Genomic DNA, 15,488 nt, shown 5'->3' with positions numbered 1-15,488 from the left:
TGGTTGTGACTCCACCGCAGAACACACAGACTGCTTCTCCTTAATAGCTTGTTTTGTGTCAATTCTGTTGTTTAAGTTCGGTTTCTTCGCAGGGTCGAAGCAAGTTTTGAATTACCGAAGCAGGTCAAGCGATGCTGTTCATTCCTAGGCCTCCAAAAATCTTTTGGAACACCCAAAAATGTTGTCTTAATGTTGTATTTCTCATTTCTTCCCCGGATACTTCAGCTGTTGGTTTTCTTCAAGGCATGTGTGGATTTTATAGTTTTGAGTACGGATCCCGAAATGCTGTGAATAAGGAATGACTTTTGGAAAAGGTTCATGGAGGAAGTGTTAAAAATATCGCTAATATATATAGATTCCTTCTATGTACAAACTCCGTTTTTATTCCATGCCTTCTTGATATAGAGTTTGCAGCGAGAAGGGCGAAGAAGTTGAACTCTGTTCATCAATGGAATGCAAGGTAGGCTGTTTTGTCCTTGTAGTGCAAATTTAGCTTTATTTGTAGGTTCCATTATATGGAAAAGTTGAATTGAATATGCTTTTTAGTTCTTGCAGCTGTTTCACTTCATGTATTTTACTTATGACAAAGATTAGATAGCCATTTTTTTAAAGTATTTTAGAAGACCTTCTCCTGCTCTTAATGACTTTGCTTTTTCTCTTCCTTAGGGTATAATTGGAGCTGATGGCCGTCATTACATATTAGATCTTTTTAGGACATTTCCACCTGATACCAATTTCATTCAAGGTATGTATTCGTCTTAGTCCTGCAGATAATGTTTTGGTTTTTACTATAATATATATATTAGTATATATATATTGCTAAAGATTAATAAATAAATTGTTAAAGAAGAGAACGGAGAGAGAAAATTCAAAGAACAGTCTGTATGCATTCGCTCATTATAGGGTATAATGCTTATTAATTGGTAGGCATTTTTTCTTGTACACCCTGATATTTTCACTTTGTCCTTTTCTGATTTTATATTTTGAAAACATTCCTAAAGCAAGAGCCACACTAAGAGTGTAGTCCTAAGCCATCATTGTCGTTTTTAAAAAAATTTTGAAGTGAAAATTAGTGTTCTATAGTGGGTCGTGCATTCCTTGAGGTGCAAAATTAGTTTTCGTGAATCATTTGTCGATTTACCATGAATTTTTACACTACTCCTTAGATTATGAGATTTCTACCCTTGATTAATTTCCTCTTGTGTTTTAGCTGCGAAAGAAAATGCTGAAAAATGTCCCAACGACACTGAAAAAGTTGAAAAATCAGAGGAGGAAGATGTGAAACAGGAACCCGTTAGTGAACAAGAAAACGAAGAACAAATATCTACAAATGGCAAACTTGAAGAAGATGGTCAGAAGGATGCTGCTGCAGGAAAGGAAGAAGAAAAAGAAAAGAAAGAAAATGGAGAAATGAATAAGTCTAACGAGGAACAAACAAATACAGAATCAACGACACCAAAAGATGAGCAAAAGAAATTCACTTTTGAATTTCCAGCTCTGTATTCCCATGAACTTTGTACTTTGCGACAAAATCTTGTAGATGCATTTGTGGGGTAAGTTTTAACTGAATGTGTGATTATTTTACTAAATTCATGATCAAATAATCCTTTCTGTAGATCAATTGAATATATGCGTCTGTTACCAATACTGTCTATTCCAAACGAAAATGAATTTGCTGTTCCTAGACACAGTTTTTGAAGAAATTTTACCAACAGGCAAACTTAAAAGGAAAGCATTCTTTTTTATGATACATGACTATTCGAAGAGAATTGCATCTCTTATCAGGACTGAGAATTTGATTATCTTTGCCTTATGCTATTTATAGTTCCTCGAGTTTATCTACTTCATCCCACAGTTTTCTAGCCGGCTGCAAGCTACTGTTTGTCGTAATTAAAGAACTCAATATACAACGGAGTCTCCATAAAGCGGACAACCATTAGACCGTTAACCGTGGGGATCTGACACTGTCTCACAATTGTATCTCCTTCTTTAGAGTTTGCCGTTAATCGGATGTCTCAGTTAATGTAGGTTTGAAAGTGTCACCTAAAGTTGTCACATTATTTTATGAGCTACTGTTGAGCATGTTTTTCTGCTATTTGCAGCTTCCGATACGTGCTCTTCCTAAAGCTCATTGCAATATACAGCCAGCAACTACGAGCTATCAAAGACAAGAAAGAGGTTCGTTTGGAAGCTTCTCTTTCCATAAAGTTTTGGTTTTTCTGTTACCTTCTCTACAAAAAGCCCTAAAAATTCTTTAGATTTGTGCTCTTAAATATGTTCTTAATTGTAGCAATGATCATAGGTTTGAATGTAGCCGATAATTTCTGCTGAGAACAAAGATGCTCACAAAAGTTGCTTATTGCCAAGCTGAATGAAATGTATAATGAAGTTTACTGTGACGTAATTTCGTCTATGGAGACAACAACAACATATAAATGACATAATTTGTTTTGAAGATATATACAGAAGTGAATTGATAAAGATATATGAATAGCTGATCCTTGATTTTTTAGAAGGAAGCCTTATCAAACGGTGACACTGAAGAAACCAAAGAGGCTAAAGCTACTGAGGGTGCAGAAGCAGCAACCGAAAAGGAATCTGAAGAAATTAAGAAAATTGATCCAAAAGAAATTGAAAATACCCAACAGCTGGAAATTAGAAATGCAGAAGATTTAGAAAAACTTGGCGAGGAGCTCACAAAAGAAGCTAAAGATTTGGAAGAAGCAAAGAAATTGGAGCAGAAAGAAAGAGGTGCGTGCTTAAAAATCCTTGACCTGATCCTGGAAATTTGTAAATACGTAATTTTCGTGGCTGGAAAGGAATGCCATTGGAATTTTTCAAATTATACTTCTCAATGTAAAAAATTAAAAGCTCTTAATGTTCTCGTTATAGTTCTCAATGTAAAACTAAATATTCTTAGAATGAAGTCGTTGTTAAGATTGAAATATTTGTTGTCATAATGTCATGTGTATTGTATTTCTGGTTTTTCTAGTTTTTAATTTTGTTATTGTTTTGTCAGATGAAATTGCAATGCAGGCTGTCAAGGCAGCTGCTGCCACCATCGGATCTCTCAGTGACAAAGGTATGTGATATCGCATTTTGTCATTTGTGTTTCCGTGTATCCCTAAATTGTAGTAGATCAGCAACAAAAAAAGGCTTCATAAGAATTGAGCGAGGAATAGTTTGTTTTCGTGTTTTATCCCTTGAAAAGTTTGCTATATCATTAGCCCTTTATCACTTGAAAGCAATCATCTTCCTGCTTTGTTTATCAATATATCAACCAAGCAATCATTTATCAATCAACCAGTTACTTGAATCAGTCGGTTGATCAATCCATTTAACGTGGAATTCAAGTTTACTTATGGCATAGAATAATATTGTACTCAATGCAATCCAGTAAAAGCATACAATTATTAATTTACGTCCATCGCAATCAGTAACTGGAATCCTGTTAGTTGAAATATGGAAGTTGATTTTACTGCCTGATTAATTAATGCATCACAGCTGCATCGTCACTTCAATTTAGCCTCTCTCTTTCTTAGAATTTGATATCAAATTCAACCCGGATGTCTTTGTTGCTGAGGTAAAGCATGCTGAATCAGAGGTTGGTTAATGGAGTTTCTGCTGTGTAACGTATAATGGAGTTTTCTGTTGTTGTTAACCTAACTGGTTAATATTTAAGTAAATGACTTGCTCAATTCGTAAACCGTTGCAAATTCAAACGAAACCTTATTTCCTATGATTTTGTTTCTTATGTTTGAGCTTTGAATATTTTAAATGAATGATAGCATTAATGTATATTTTGCTGTATGTTGATGTTCAAAATTTTTAAACGTGGATGATTATAAAGAACTGAACTTCCACATCTATTTTGCAATTATAGCCAATGACTTTTTCTTAGAAAAATAATTTGGAAAAAGACAAAGTACTCGCTAAAGATGCTTCAAAGTTTCTGTCAGAAACTGTTGTACCAAAACTGGTAAGTGGATTAATGATACCACCCAGAAAGATAAAATGAAATATCGTTATACTGCTTTGCTATGTTGTATTTTCAGTAATTTTTCGATTCACTTGATGTTAATCAAAAAGGCATTTCAAGAAATATCTTTATAAATAATAATAATAGCTTTAACGATAATTTGTTTGCTTAAACCCTCGTTCTTTTTGTACTATACCCGAAAATCGTTGTAAAATGTTCTCAGTATTGTGTAATAACTCTTTATTTTATGTATTTTTTACAATTGATGTTGTATAGTACATACTTAAGTAATGATATTACATGATAATAGGATGGTGAAAATAGCCTCTGTTGTTACTCTAGGTTGAAGATTTTATCACATTAACGATTGTTCCTCTGGACGGATTGGCATTAACTGAGGCAATGCATGCGAGGTACGATTTAAGCTTTGTTCCTTACATTTCTTTTCACTGCTGTTGTTTGTTCCATTTCTTTTGTTTTTTTAGCAAAATTAATTGTGGTCGCGACTTAAATTATTTGCAAATAGATCAGAATATTTGATAGACGTTTGGTCCTCTTTAATTTCTAAATCCCTCATTTAATTTCTAATCTCCAATAACTCCTCATTTTTCTAACTCTAGTCAGTCTTCTCTAAATCAAACTTGCTAAATTGGTTCTATCTCGTATCAAATTGTATCAATATTCCTTACTCGAAGAAACACTGGCTTTTTGTGTTTTTATTTCGTGTTTTATACTTCTTTCCGTCATTGTCACATTTACCCGCGTGTAGACTGTCCTTAACTCTCCACTGCCCGAGGCAGTCCTCGTGTCACATCTTACCGATTCACCTAAATCGATGTCACATCTTACTTAATTCGATGTTCTTATTGATTCTTTACATCCTTTTTGTTACAGAGGTATTAATATGAGGTATCTTGGCAAAGTTGCTTCTCTCTGTGCATTAAGGGAGGATTTACAACATGTCCATGTAAGCTTTTCATATATTTATGCATCATTGAAAATTCCTTAGTCATTTTAAATTGTACCTATTCAGTTAAGCACTAGGGAAAAATTAATTATTTTTATTTTATTTATTCTTAAGCATTCGCACAATTGCATGAAAATTTGCAGTTTTTCCAATCGATATTTACCTATAAGCTCGAAAGACCACCATCTATTGATTTATATGCCTTAAAAACGCCGTAACTATATTTTTTTGTTTTATTATTTCAGAGGATAGCTGTCAGTGAAATGATTCTTCGTGCAGCTAAGAAGCAGATCAAATCTTGTTTGCAAAGTGGTAAGTTGTCATTTATTCGTCCAAACAACATGATTAAAAAAACACCAAGTATTTACTTATAATTACAACCCAGATTTAATTTTTTGTTTCCTCAGCTTGAAATGAAAATATTGTTTCTGTTTGGATAGAAAGCTATCGCACTGCAAATTTATCATTTTGCTCCTGATTTGCATCGTGGTTTGTGAATGACTTTCTCAGTGATTTTTATGAAACCCTATTCTTCACAAAAGACAGTTAAACTTGAAGTTTTGCAGCATGTGCTATATATTTTGTCTTTGGTTAATTTTCTTTATTTTATCCCTTGTCAAATATTTAGGATACCAACCGTAGTCCTGAGCTTGGAGTTTATTTAATATCGCTACAGTGGGTTGCCCTGGATTTTCTATGCCAGTGACAAAAAGACTTGAAAAATTCTAAGATTAAATGAAGGAAACAAGACTTGGAATTATGTGAATTTTCGAAATCTATGAATATATATTTATGCATTTGTTATAAAGATTTCGAATCCTCCTTTTTCTTTAGGAACATTACGAACGTTGTCAGCAGCCGTCTGTCATTTTCTCAACTGCTTCCTGGTATGTATCAAACTATTTATTAATTATCGTTGTAGTAATTTCCTTATATTTTTTACCTTTCATTGTCTTCGCCTATTTTTCCATTAGATTCTTTGCTATCAGATTTGAATGGCATTTCTTGCCCTTGATATACAAATGGCTACATGATTCTTCCCTTGCTTGGCCATCGTGCCCTGGTTTTCTTGCACTTTTTCTAGCATTTTTGTTTCATTTCTTGACTTTGCATCATATATATATGTGTATCTGTTTGTTGCAGAGTGCTTTTCCAACACCACAGCCACACTTACCACCAGAGGAAGTGAGTAGTTCTTGACCAACTCTTCGCATAGTTCGGTTTTATATTTGTTAGCCTTATTTAGCGCTTGGAGGGTCTTTGATTTCATCGGAATTTGCAAATTTCTTTCTAGACAATAAAAAAGAAGAAAAACAAGAAGAAGGGCAAGACTGCACATTCTTCAAATAACCAAAGTGAGTTAAAGCTGGATAATTTCAAATTGAAGGCCTGATTAACAATTATTCAGCCGAAAGAGTATTGATGTAGCCGAGCGGATATATTCAACCAACATGAACTTTGCATTATAAAGCTACGATGCCTGCCAGCAGTCTTGGGACACTATTCTAAATTTGACATCTTTTCATTAGCATTCTCGTCCCCTTGAAAAATGTCTAATAGCAACAGTTTCGGAGATTAAAGCTTCTCCAATGTAATTCTTGTTGCTAGCAGGAAAAGAATAATTTCAAATATAATGACCTTGATAAGCCATTCTTTTTATTTATATTATTATCTTCGCAAATTTTGTACTATTCTGTTTCATTTTCACTGTCGGTTCTAACATAAACCAATTTATTATTGTAGTTGCGTGGGTTAATCTAACGCCATCCATTTTGTGGAAGGAGATCAGGGATGAAATTGTAAATCACTTTGGATTCAAACTTGAAAGGTAACTGCCCTCTGTTTATTTCTCGAAGCTTGTACCTGGCTATACCTCTGAGAATGACTGAAAGAGCCTTTATAATTGACAAAGTTTCTCCATTATAATATATAATTCTTATCGCCTAAAGCCCAACCAATCAAGCCCAACCAATCAAGCCCAATTTTTTCGCTCAAGGAATCAGAGACTTTGATATTAAAATTTCTTGAATATTCCCAGTATTTGCTTTAATCATATTTTTTTTACTTGACGTTTGATTTCAGTGGTGAGCCTGAGGATGTTCTAGAAAGTTACAAAATTCATAAGCTGTCTCTGTTGAGAGGATTGTGCAGAAAATCAGGTTTGTTTCGACTGTCTTCAAAGTTAATTGGTAGTCTCCAGTCAGGCATTGGAGCTTCCTTACAGATAGGTGTAAAAAACTTCATTATGATAATCTTTGCAAATGGTGTTTAAAAATGTGATCCTATGCATGTGGTACTAATTACTTTCAAATTATGCAGGTTATTGCTTTAGTAACTAAACTTTCAAAACACATATCTCTGGAGTGAGCACGGGGCCTTTTCTTTTCTTCGCGTCATATGAAGACTTTTGCTGTTGGTTAGAAGCAAGGAAGAAGATATTAGTCAGAAATGAATATTGGTGTCCAATGCATGCTGATGTTATTTTTCTTAATTTGAAAGGTGTACAGCTTCTTCTTCGTAACTACGATATGGACAATAAGAAACACCCTGCATTCAGTGAAGAAGATATTCTCAATATTTTCCCAGTCGTGAAGCACGTCGAGCCTCAGGTGGGTGCACCTCGAATTTAAAGCAGAAGTTAGCACAGTGAATAAGCTGTAATAACTAGGACAATCAATGCTCGCTACCAATAGAACTCAAACTTTCTTATACTTAGTTGAAATATATATATATGTATTTACTCTTTTTATTATTCTCTCATACTTCAAAGCCTTTAACACTTCAAAGCAATTATATTATTAGATGCAAAAGCTTTTAACCATATGTTTATCCATTACATTTTTCAAACCTAAGTTGCTTCATTTATGTTAACACAATGATTTCGTTTTGCTATTGCCTGCTACATTGAAGCGTCAGTCAACGCTCACGTGCATCTAGATGAATATCAGCTCCTGTTCAACGGCAATGAAGATAAGGCATGGTTGTTTGTAGACATCTTGAGCCATAGCACCTCTCTTCCTCACATGCGCTTTATGTTTAGTCAGTTTTTGACAATAATAACATAAGAAGCCTGTTGAGGATATATAGATTTCCATGTTAAATCACGCCGTTTGAGTCTTTTTCAAATGTTCGTTTCATGCCATGGAGACACTCCTATTATCCAATATTTATCTATTTTAACCTTGCAGATGCACCTATAGATTGCTTTATAAAAATTGTATTGCACCGGTAATTTGAATTACTGTTGAATTTGTTTACAGGGCAACGATGGCAATGCTCTCTTTGAAGTTGCCCAAGCTAAGCTTCAAGCAGGTATTGAAATGAACATCATTCACGTCGCTAAAAAATTTGTGGCATCAAACTTTTTTGCCGGGGGTTTTAATGAATGCTGTTTTCTTGGCTGCAATATTTGAAGAGAGTATCTAGTAACACCTTAACATCTAGATTCTGACATTACGGGGACGTATCGTGGGCTATTTGCACCCCCTCCCCTATTACCCTATTTCTGACGCCCCGAAATCGCGACTTTTGTTTGCAATTTTAATTTGAGCTTGATATCACAGAATGCTAAAGAACATACTTACTTTTTCTTAAACCGCATCTCCCGTTCATTATCGTATACTTTTGTTGAACAACTACCCCCTTCCCACTTCTTAGTGTACGTACTTTAAGAATGTTACGAGATTTTTTTCGAGTGACATTTGCTTCCACCAAATCATACTATGTTTCCAATTTCTATGTATTAACTTCATTAATATTTTCCAGGATTATTTGGTGAAGCTCACGATCTCATGTTAGAGTCTCTGAACATTTTCAATCAAGTTTACGGTCCACTACATGGTGACATTGCAGTATGTTACAGGTAGGCAATACAAAAGTTTCTAAGTAAATTCTTTGCTAATTCATTGTTCTTGCTTTCAACGCAAGTCAACCAGGGGCTTGCTTAACTGACACCAGCCATAACCTCTCCCATATGAAGAAATGCAAATGTTATGGGAGACTAAATGGCTCTCTTTTTAGGCTAAAATCTGTGAGATAGTATCATTTTCTCCCTTAAGATCAGTCGTATTTTTTTTTATTAAAAAATATTCTATGATATGACGTCTTTTTTTTGGATCATGGCGCTAGTTGAGTGTAGGAGAGACAAATGTGCCATAAAATATAGGTAGAATTTTCTAAAGCTTTGCTCAATGCATTGGTCGCGTTTAGATATAACTGGTTGTTCACCATAGTACAAATAAAAAGTGGATTTCCGGAGATGGCTTCGAATGAGTGATGTTAGAATGCATCATCGGCCAGTGAACATTTGCCTCCCGATTTTGATTTGTGGGAATGGGAAAATCAAAATTAAACAATGAAGGGATCTAAATGCAGCAATACTGCTATTGATTCCTCGGTGGTTTTGTAAGTTTGCTTGTAAGGAAAGAACCACGCAAAGATTTTATAAACCAGTTCGCGTTGCCCGTTGAAATTCACACAATAACAAAGAAAGCATCCACATAGTGTGAATATATCTTTAGCCATACCGACACCTTTCCTCATATTCGGTTTATGTTTAGTCAGTTTTTGACAATTATAACATAAGAAGCCAGTTGAGGATATATAGATTTCCATGTTAAATCACGCCGTTTGAGTCTTATTCAAATGTTCGTTTCATGCCATGGAGACACTCTTAGTAAATAGTTATCTATGTTAACCTTGCATTTGCTCCTCCGTGGCAGTCGACGAATACAAAAGTTGCTAAAGCCACCTGTCAATCAATATTAGCAAACCAGTAAGCGTGATATGTCACTTGCAATGCGTCTATTTTTGAATGTTTATTTTTAAAATTGGCACTGGTTGAAAATCTTTTTCATTTCTCTTACCAGAACTATTGCCAGACTCCACTACTTGGCTGATGACGTACCACAGGTTAGTGCTACTACATATTTTCTAACAGTATTTTAATGCCCTATGACATGTTCTAGTGGAGAATGACATCCTATCTAGAATATACATATATTTTGCCGAATGCGATGAAGGTATCGCTGCTTTCTTCTCGAGGTTTTTTTAAATTCAATTCATCAATACAAAATACTTGATCGAAGACTTTCTACACCAGCATTTTGCATGCTGACTTTTTGCATTGAAGATAAAGAAGTTTAAGGAAGGTTTCACCTGAAATTAGGGAAGGGGTGGCTTTTAACTTTTCCATTCGGTTTGCACTTTAGGATGGATTTATAGTTGGGTCCGTTGTATCGTTATGCCTTGAGTTTTAAACCTCTATTTCGTCTACACTATCTATATTTCATCTACGCTACGTGGGATCTGGAACTGCAGTGAGAGATGCTCGTGTGAATTCGCAGTTTCATGACATTCGGATGCTCAAATTCCTCGTCTATTTTGTTCAAAGTTTAGACAAGTTGACTTAAGCCCTTGTGTACCGGGCTCAAGATTTCAAGAGATTGTATTCATTGACAATATGTAGCAATATAGTTTGATGACCCTAGTTTGTCTAAATGCAAATACATAACCTATGCGAGAAAATTCCTTAATTCTACGCGAAAAACCTTGATTAAGGTAGCACTTTCAACTGTGGAAAGTAAAATTCAAAATTATGCTTTCGACTGTTCGATTTTTGCACCCAACGGTTTAAAATCGAATGGAATCATTTAACAGTGGCATGGCATTGCATTGCATAGGCTGGTTCCCTGGTAAATGGTTACAATCCCTCACGCACTTAGGATTTTAGTTAGTACGAAAATTGCATTAAGTCGTCAGTAATAAGGGTGTTTTTTTTCATTGTCCCTAAATATCACTTCCTTCTTTAGAACTCCATGATAGTTCAGAAATGTAGATTAACTTTTTAAGGTATATCTTCCTCGTTACCTAATGGCGCGAAGCTAATTTGTTTGGTTATGAAAACGCCGAGAATGCGAGGAAAGATCAAATTCCTTGTTAATCACGACCGGTCATTGCTTCTATGACGTGTCGTTTCATGCCAAGGAGAAATTCGTATTTAAGAAAAAAGACTCTTTTTTAAACCGCCTTTGCAATGTGATTGCCTCGTGAACGAGATTTTTGGTGTATATATTTAAGTGTGATTTCAAGAGCCTTGTTTGATATTTTCCTCATTAGATTTTCTATGCTGACTTTAGAACCCTTTTTTAGAGCCGTTCTAGAAACCTTTGCCTTGTAATCTAAATTGCTTCCCTTATTTTATCTATCTTGTATTTTTGGCTAGATAATTAATATGCGTTAATATGCTGTTTGTAGGCAGTATCATATCAAAGGAAGGCTGTTGTTGTTTGCGAAAGAATTTATGGCATTGATCATCCAGAAACAATCAATTCATATGTAAGTGAAGAATTTTTTCTGATTTTAAGCAAGCAACATGATTCACCTACTATTCTTGTTTAATGCTAAGTGCTCCATTTTCTTGATGTTGCAGTACCTTTCGGCCCATGGCAAAACTTCATATGAAATGGCCCACATGACAGTTACTGCAGTTGTTTTAATAGCATGCTCACTTTGGTCATTTCTTTTTATTCTAATGACGGAGTGCAAGAACAGCGCAGTTGTCTTCTGTTAACCGTGATAATCAATTTGCCGAATGCATCTAGAATGCACCTGCACTCAGCTGTTTTTTCAACTGTTTATGTAAATCACTTTTAGCGTTTCTTTCAATATGCTCTAACCTTCTTGATTTTTTTTAGATTTTTAACTGGGTATCCTTATGATTCAATACCATTCTAAATGATGCACGTTGATGCATTTCCCTGATGCCTCACCATCGAGAGCATCTTCCTCATTTTTTATTTCAGTATTTTATGAAAATTCTGCATCTTTGTAATATATTTATATTGTGGACAATGTTAATTCTAATTTTTTTCCATTGCAGGTTCATCTTGCGCTGTACTGCTACACAGGAGGTCTTGTCAATGCGTCTTTGAAACTCATGTACCGAGCACGATACTTGGCCCTGTTGGTTTATGGAGAAGGCCATCCAGATCTGGCCACCTTTGATGTTAGTTATTATTGTATTAAGGTCCCACCTGGCTGCTTGTGTTTGTCCTTTTAAAAATTGTAGAGTGTTTTGCATTCTTTTTTTGTTGTTGTTAATAGTTATTGATTTTTAATCATGTTAGTAAGTATGTCCAGTTTTCAAGTCGATTCTGTATATTATCCTTCTTATAAATTTTGACATAACGATAATGGACGCTTTCTGCTTTGATTTCACTCATGACCCAGGAGGGGGAGAGGGGAGGGGATTGACGTGTTATTCCTCCACTTTCTGTCTACCATTTTCAGTAGAGCTGAATCCCTTTATATTTTAGCTTCATCGTAAAACTTGTTTCTGTTTCTCGTAGACAAACATTGGTTTAATGCTTCATAGTCAGCGAGAATTCGATTTGTCATTGAAATTCCTCGAACGTGCATTGAACGTACATCTGAAATATTATGGCGCAGAGAGTCTGCAGACAGGAACTGTTTTCCACTTGGTTGCCAGAGCTCAGTGTTGCATTGGTGACTACAGGGCAGCTGTGACTAGTGAAAAGGCGACCTATAATGTCTACAAGAAATTGTTTGGCGAGGAAAATGCCAGGACGAAAGAGAGCTCAGAATTTCTTAATCAAACTACACACAGGGCTGTTAAGATGCAAAAAACGGTAGGCAGATTTCACTTCTTTTTCATATGAGGTACATTGCTATGTTTTACTATGCTGTTTTTATACCTCTGTTAAGTTGATTGCAAATATATGGATAACCTGCGGTAGAATAGTTAAAAGTCCCAAAGTCATCTGCCAGTTATTGAGCGGTTAAGATGAGTCTTCTTGTCTCAGATTTACGATACTGAAATGCCCAGTTTTAAAAAGCCAGTTCTAAAAGCTAGTTTCGAAATCCAGATTTTAAAGCCAGTTTTCCCTAGGCTTTATTGTTGGTCTCGTTTTCTGAGATACTGCTTTGTTCAGAAAATTATCCACTGTTCACGTCCTGGAAGAACTTTTTGGAGAAGTGCCATTGATGCAGTAAGATCATCCGAGAACATGACACTCAATTGTAAACTTTAAATAAAATATCATAGACTTTTTACAAACCTCCCCGTTAAGATTGTCCATTTTGCAGGTGATGAATGCTTGTTAATGTTTATAAGAAATGTTTCATTCCATTACAATACAGTATATTTCTTTCTTTATCGCTTATTGTCTCAAAGAAATGTGTCTATATTTTCCTTGTCTTGTCAATTTTTGTTGCCTTTGTGGTGTTTATTCGGAATATGCTTGTAAATAAGAAAATCTTGATTTGTCACAGATTAATGAGATTTCGGGCAAGAGTGGAGGCAGATCTATAACACCACCAAAATCTTCTGTCACAAAGGTACAGTTTTTTTTCATTCACTTTAACCTCTTAGGCGTTTCTTTCCCAATCCCTTGGAGAGGATTTTCTTGAGAACTAAATAAACCCCCTGCCAAAAGTTTTTTCAACGTTCAGGTCGGTTTTCAAGAGAAAATTAAGCCATCCCCCTATACCCACTAGAGAGATGTAATTTTTATTTAAAACGATAGAGTAGCTGATTGAAAAAGTTTTTGTGTGACTTTTTACAATATATGCTTCAACTATCATAATTGTTCTTGGATGAAAGGGGAATTAGTAATATTCGGAAAAGAGATGAAAATTACAGATATACAACGCCAATTGCACGGTGTTCAGAGTAGTTTTGGCAGCAATTGTTGGCTGTTAAGAAGATACTGAATGCGTTTCAGGAGTTGCAAGGCCCATTTCTTCTTTTTGAAAGCTTTTGTCACAGCCTCTTACTGTCTAAATGCAGCCTTTTCCTTTCTCTTGCTTTGTATAATGTGACGGAACTTTGTATTTTGACATTGATAGTGATGTTTTTAAAACGATGTCCTTTGCTTTGTTACAAAGAATTTTAATTAATATAATGTATTTTTTATTATCTTGATGCATTTTGGTATTGAGATTTTTTATACTTTTGTTGTAGGTACCAGAAGAAAGTTATGATAAAGAAATTTTAGGAGTTATCAATAAAATCGGGGCAGCACCAGAGGCTACTCCTGTCAAGTACGTTTTTATGCATTTCAATTGATGCTCTTTGTTTAGTGGACACTCTTTCTAAATAGTCAATATTTCTTTGGTTGCTTGATGGTATTTTTGTTTATGGAGTTGTAATCTCAATGATAGCTTGAAAAACCTTGATTGTTGTCTTCACCTCACCTTATTGCATCTTACGCACGTACTCATTACCTCGGGTTTACATAAAATTTGAATCTATTAAGAGGGAAACCCCTTATAGAATTGATTGAGTTTTCTAATGAAAAACATTTTTGCCTCCATTTTGTAACTGTTTGCCCATTCCACTTGGATGATCCAGTTCAAGTAAACTAAAACCTTCTTCTCTCTAGCAATCCACTCCTTGTAGTCCTCGATCTTGTGTTAATCATAATTGATTGTTACTTCTTTTTTCTAGATCGAAGCCGGATGCCTCTTGATTCCAGTCGTCGAGAAGAATCTGGTAACAATTTTACCTCTGTGTGTTTTTCATGAAAGAATTCGTCTAGCGCGTGGGTATTTGTTATTGTTGGCAAAGAGTGTTTTCTTTTTAATGTAATATTTTCAAGCTCACTGATGTAATGCGCAAATATTTTTCCACTTTGAAGGCGGCAAATATATAGTTAATACTGGCTGTAAGCGATTTCCGTTTTGGGATACTGTACCCCTTCCCCCATATGCTTAACATTTAGTTTGTTTACCAAGCTTGAACTTGCCTTGAAATGAAGATAGACGTGGGATCTCCGTGTGAGACTTTTGCTTCAGCTAAATAATCTATACAGCATCTTTATTCAGTAAGTTGTCTATATAGAAGTCCCATACAATAGTCTTCTGTTTATCCGTATTCACACACCACCACAGTTCAACAGCATTCACCATCAGTTTTGTTTGACACGACATTCTTCCATTCCTCTATCTTAGTTCATTGCCCTTAGTTTGTAATTTAGTTCCGAAGTGAAGTGTTTAGAGTTTGATTTATAGTTCCAGCTTGTGAATGATCTTGTTGTACTTACATGGTCGTTAACGAATTTGATTGAATTTAATTTGTACTATGTTTTGTACGAATGCGATATAATTATGAACCTGCAATTTATTCTTTCATTGATTCCTGCTCACCTTGAATGAAGTGGCAAAACGTCTGCAATTTTGCATTTGTTCTGCACATATCCCGTGCGTCTTGTTCCTGATAAAAACGTTTGATCGCCTACTCAACGTTTTTGACAAAAAGTTCTTTAAAAAACTTAGGATAAGTGTTGAATTGTTCCATTGCTTAAAATACGATCATTTCACCAAAAACAGAAATGATGTTATGTTTCCTTAATTTCTCTTTATGTCTTGGCAAAAAAACTCTATGATTCAGTCTCTTTCAATGGGAAACTTGTGATTGAAAGATTTCAAAGTTAGAGTTTGTGATAGAGCTTAGCAAATTACCCGGCCGATTCTAATCTTCATTATGTGTTGAGAATGAAATAATTTTGTAGAAACGAGTTT

At 35.0% G+C, this 15,488-nt stretch overlaps 1 protein-coding gene across 2 annotated transcripts in view; it reads left to right on the top strand.

Moving 5' to 3' along the window:
• LOC135683214 (clustered mitochondria protein homolog) overlaps positions 1 to 15,086 on the top strand; it is a 32,133-nt gene extending 17,047 nt beyond the window's left edge. For both annotated transcript variants that reach the window (XM_065198414.2, XM_065198415.2), the window contains exons 22-47: positions 406 to 460; positions 667 to 745; positions 1,211 to 1,553; positions 2,103 to 2,178; positions 2,514 to 2,751; positions 3,020 to 3,082; positions 3,543 to 3,604; positions 3,902 to 3,979; positions 4,322 to 4,392; positions 4,874 to 4,946; positions 5,192 to 5,258; positions 5,781 to 5,833; positions 6,090 to 6,131; positions 6,241 to 6,301; positions 6,690 to 6,774; positions 7,029 to 7,105; positions 7,446 to 7,555; positions 8,207 to 8,258; positions 8,712 to 8,808; positions 9,815 to 9,857; positions 11,202 to 11,282; positions 11,827 to 11,952; positions 12,296 to 12,595; positions 13,239 to 13,304; positions 13,930 to 14,009; positions 14,416 to 15,086. In XM_065198414.2, the coding sequence (XP_065054486.2) occupies positions 406 to 460; positions 667 to 745; positions 1,211 to 1,553; positions 2,103 to 2,178; positions 2,514 to 2,751; positions 3,020 to 3,082; positions 3,543 to 3,604; positions 3,902 to 3,979; positions 4,322 to 4,392; positions 4,874 to 4,946; positions 5,192 to 5,258; positions 5,781 to 5,833; positions 6,090 to 6,131; positions 6,241 to 6,301; positions 6,690 to 6,774; positions 7,029 to 7,105; positions 7,446 to 7,555; positions 8,207 to 8,258; positions 8,712 to 8,808; positions 9,815 to 9,857; positions 11,202 to 11,282; positions 11,827 to 11,952; positions 12,296 to 12,595; positions 13,239 to 13,304; positions 13,930 to 14,009; positions 14,416 to 14,437 (2,500 nt within the window). In that variant the 3' untranslated portion in view covers positions 14,438 to 15,086. The remainder of the gene's footprint in view (positions 1 to 405; positions 461 to 666; positions 746 to 1,210; positions 1,554 to 2,102; positions 2,179 to 2,513; positions 2,752 to 3,019; positions 3,083 to 3,542; positions 3,605 to 3,901; positions 3,980 to 4,321; positions 4,393 to 4,873; positions 4,947 to 5,191; positions 5,259 to 5,780; positions 5,834 to 6,089; positions 6,132 to 6,240; positions 6,302 to 6,689; positions 6,775 to 7,028; positions 7,106 to 7,445; positions 7,556 to 8,206; positions 8,259 to 8,711; positions 8,809 to 9,814; positions 9,858 to 11,201; positions 11,283 to 11,826; positions 11,953 to 12,295; positions 12,596 to 13,238; positions 13,305 to 13,929; positions 14,010 to 14,415) is intronic.
• The last annotated feature ends 402 nt before the right edge of the window (positions 15,087 to 15,488 follow it).

This window comes from Rhopilema esculentum, chromosome 7 (assembly GCF_057945365.1).
Source record: "Rhopilema esculentum isolate cy_ngs chromosome 7, ASM5794536v1, whole genome shotgun sequence".
Taxonomy (NCBI): Eukaryota; Metazoa; Cnidaria; class Scyphozoa; order Rhizostomeae; family Rhizostomatidae; genus Rhopilema; species Rhopilema esculentum.
Note: the sequence above shows the minus strand (reverse complement) of the source record. Positions and strands in the feature narration are given on the sequence as shown.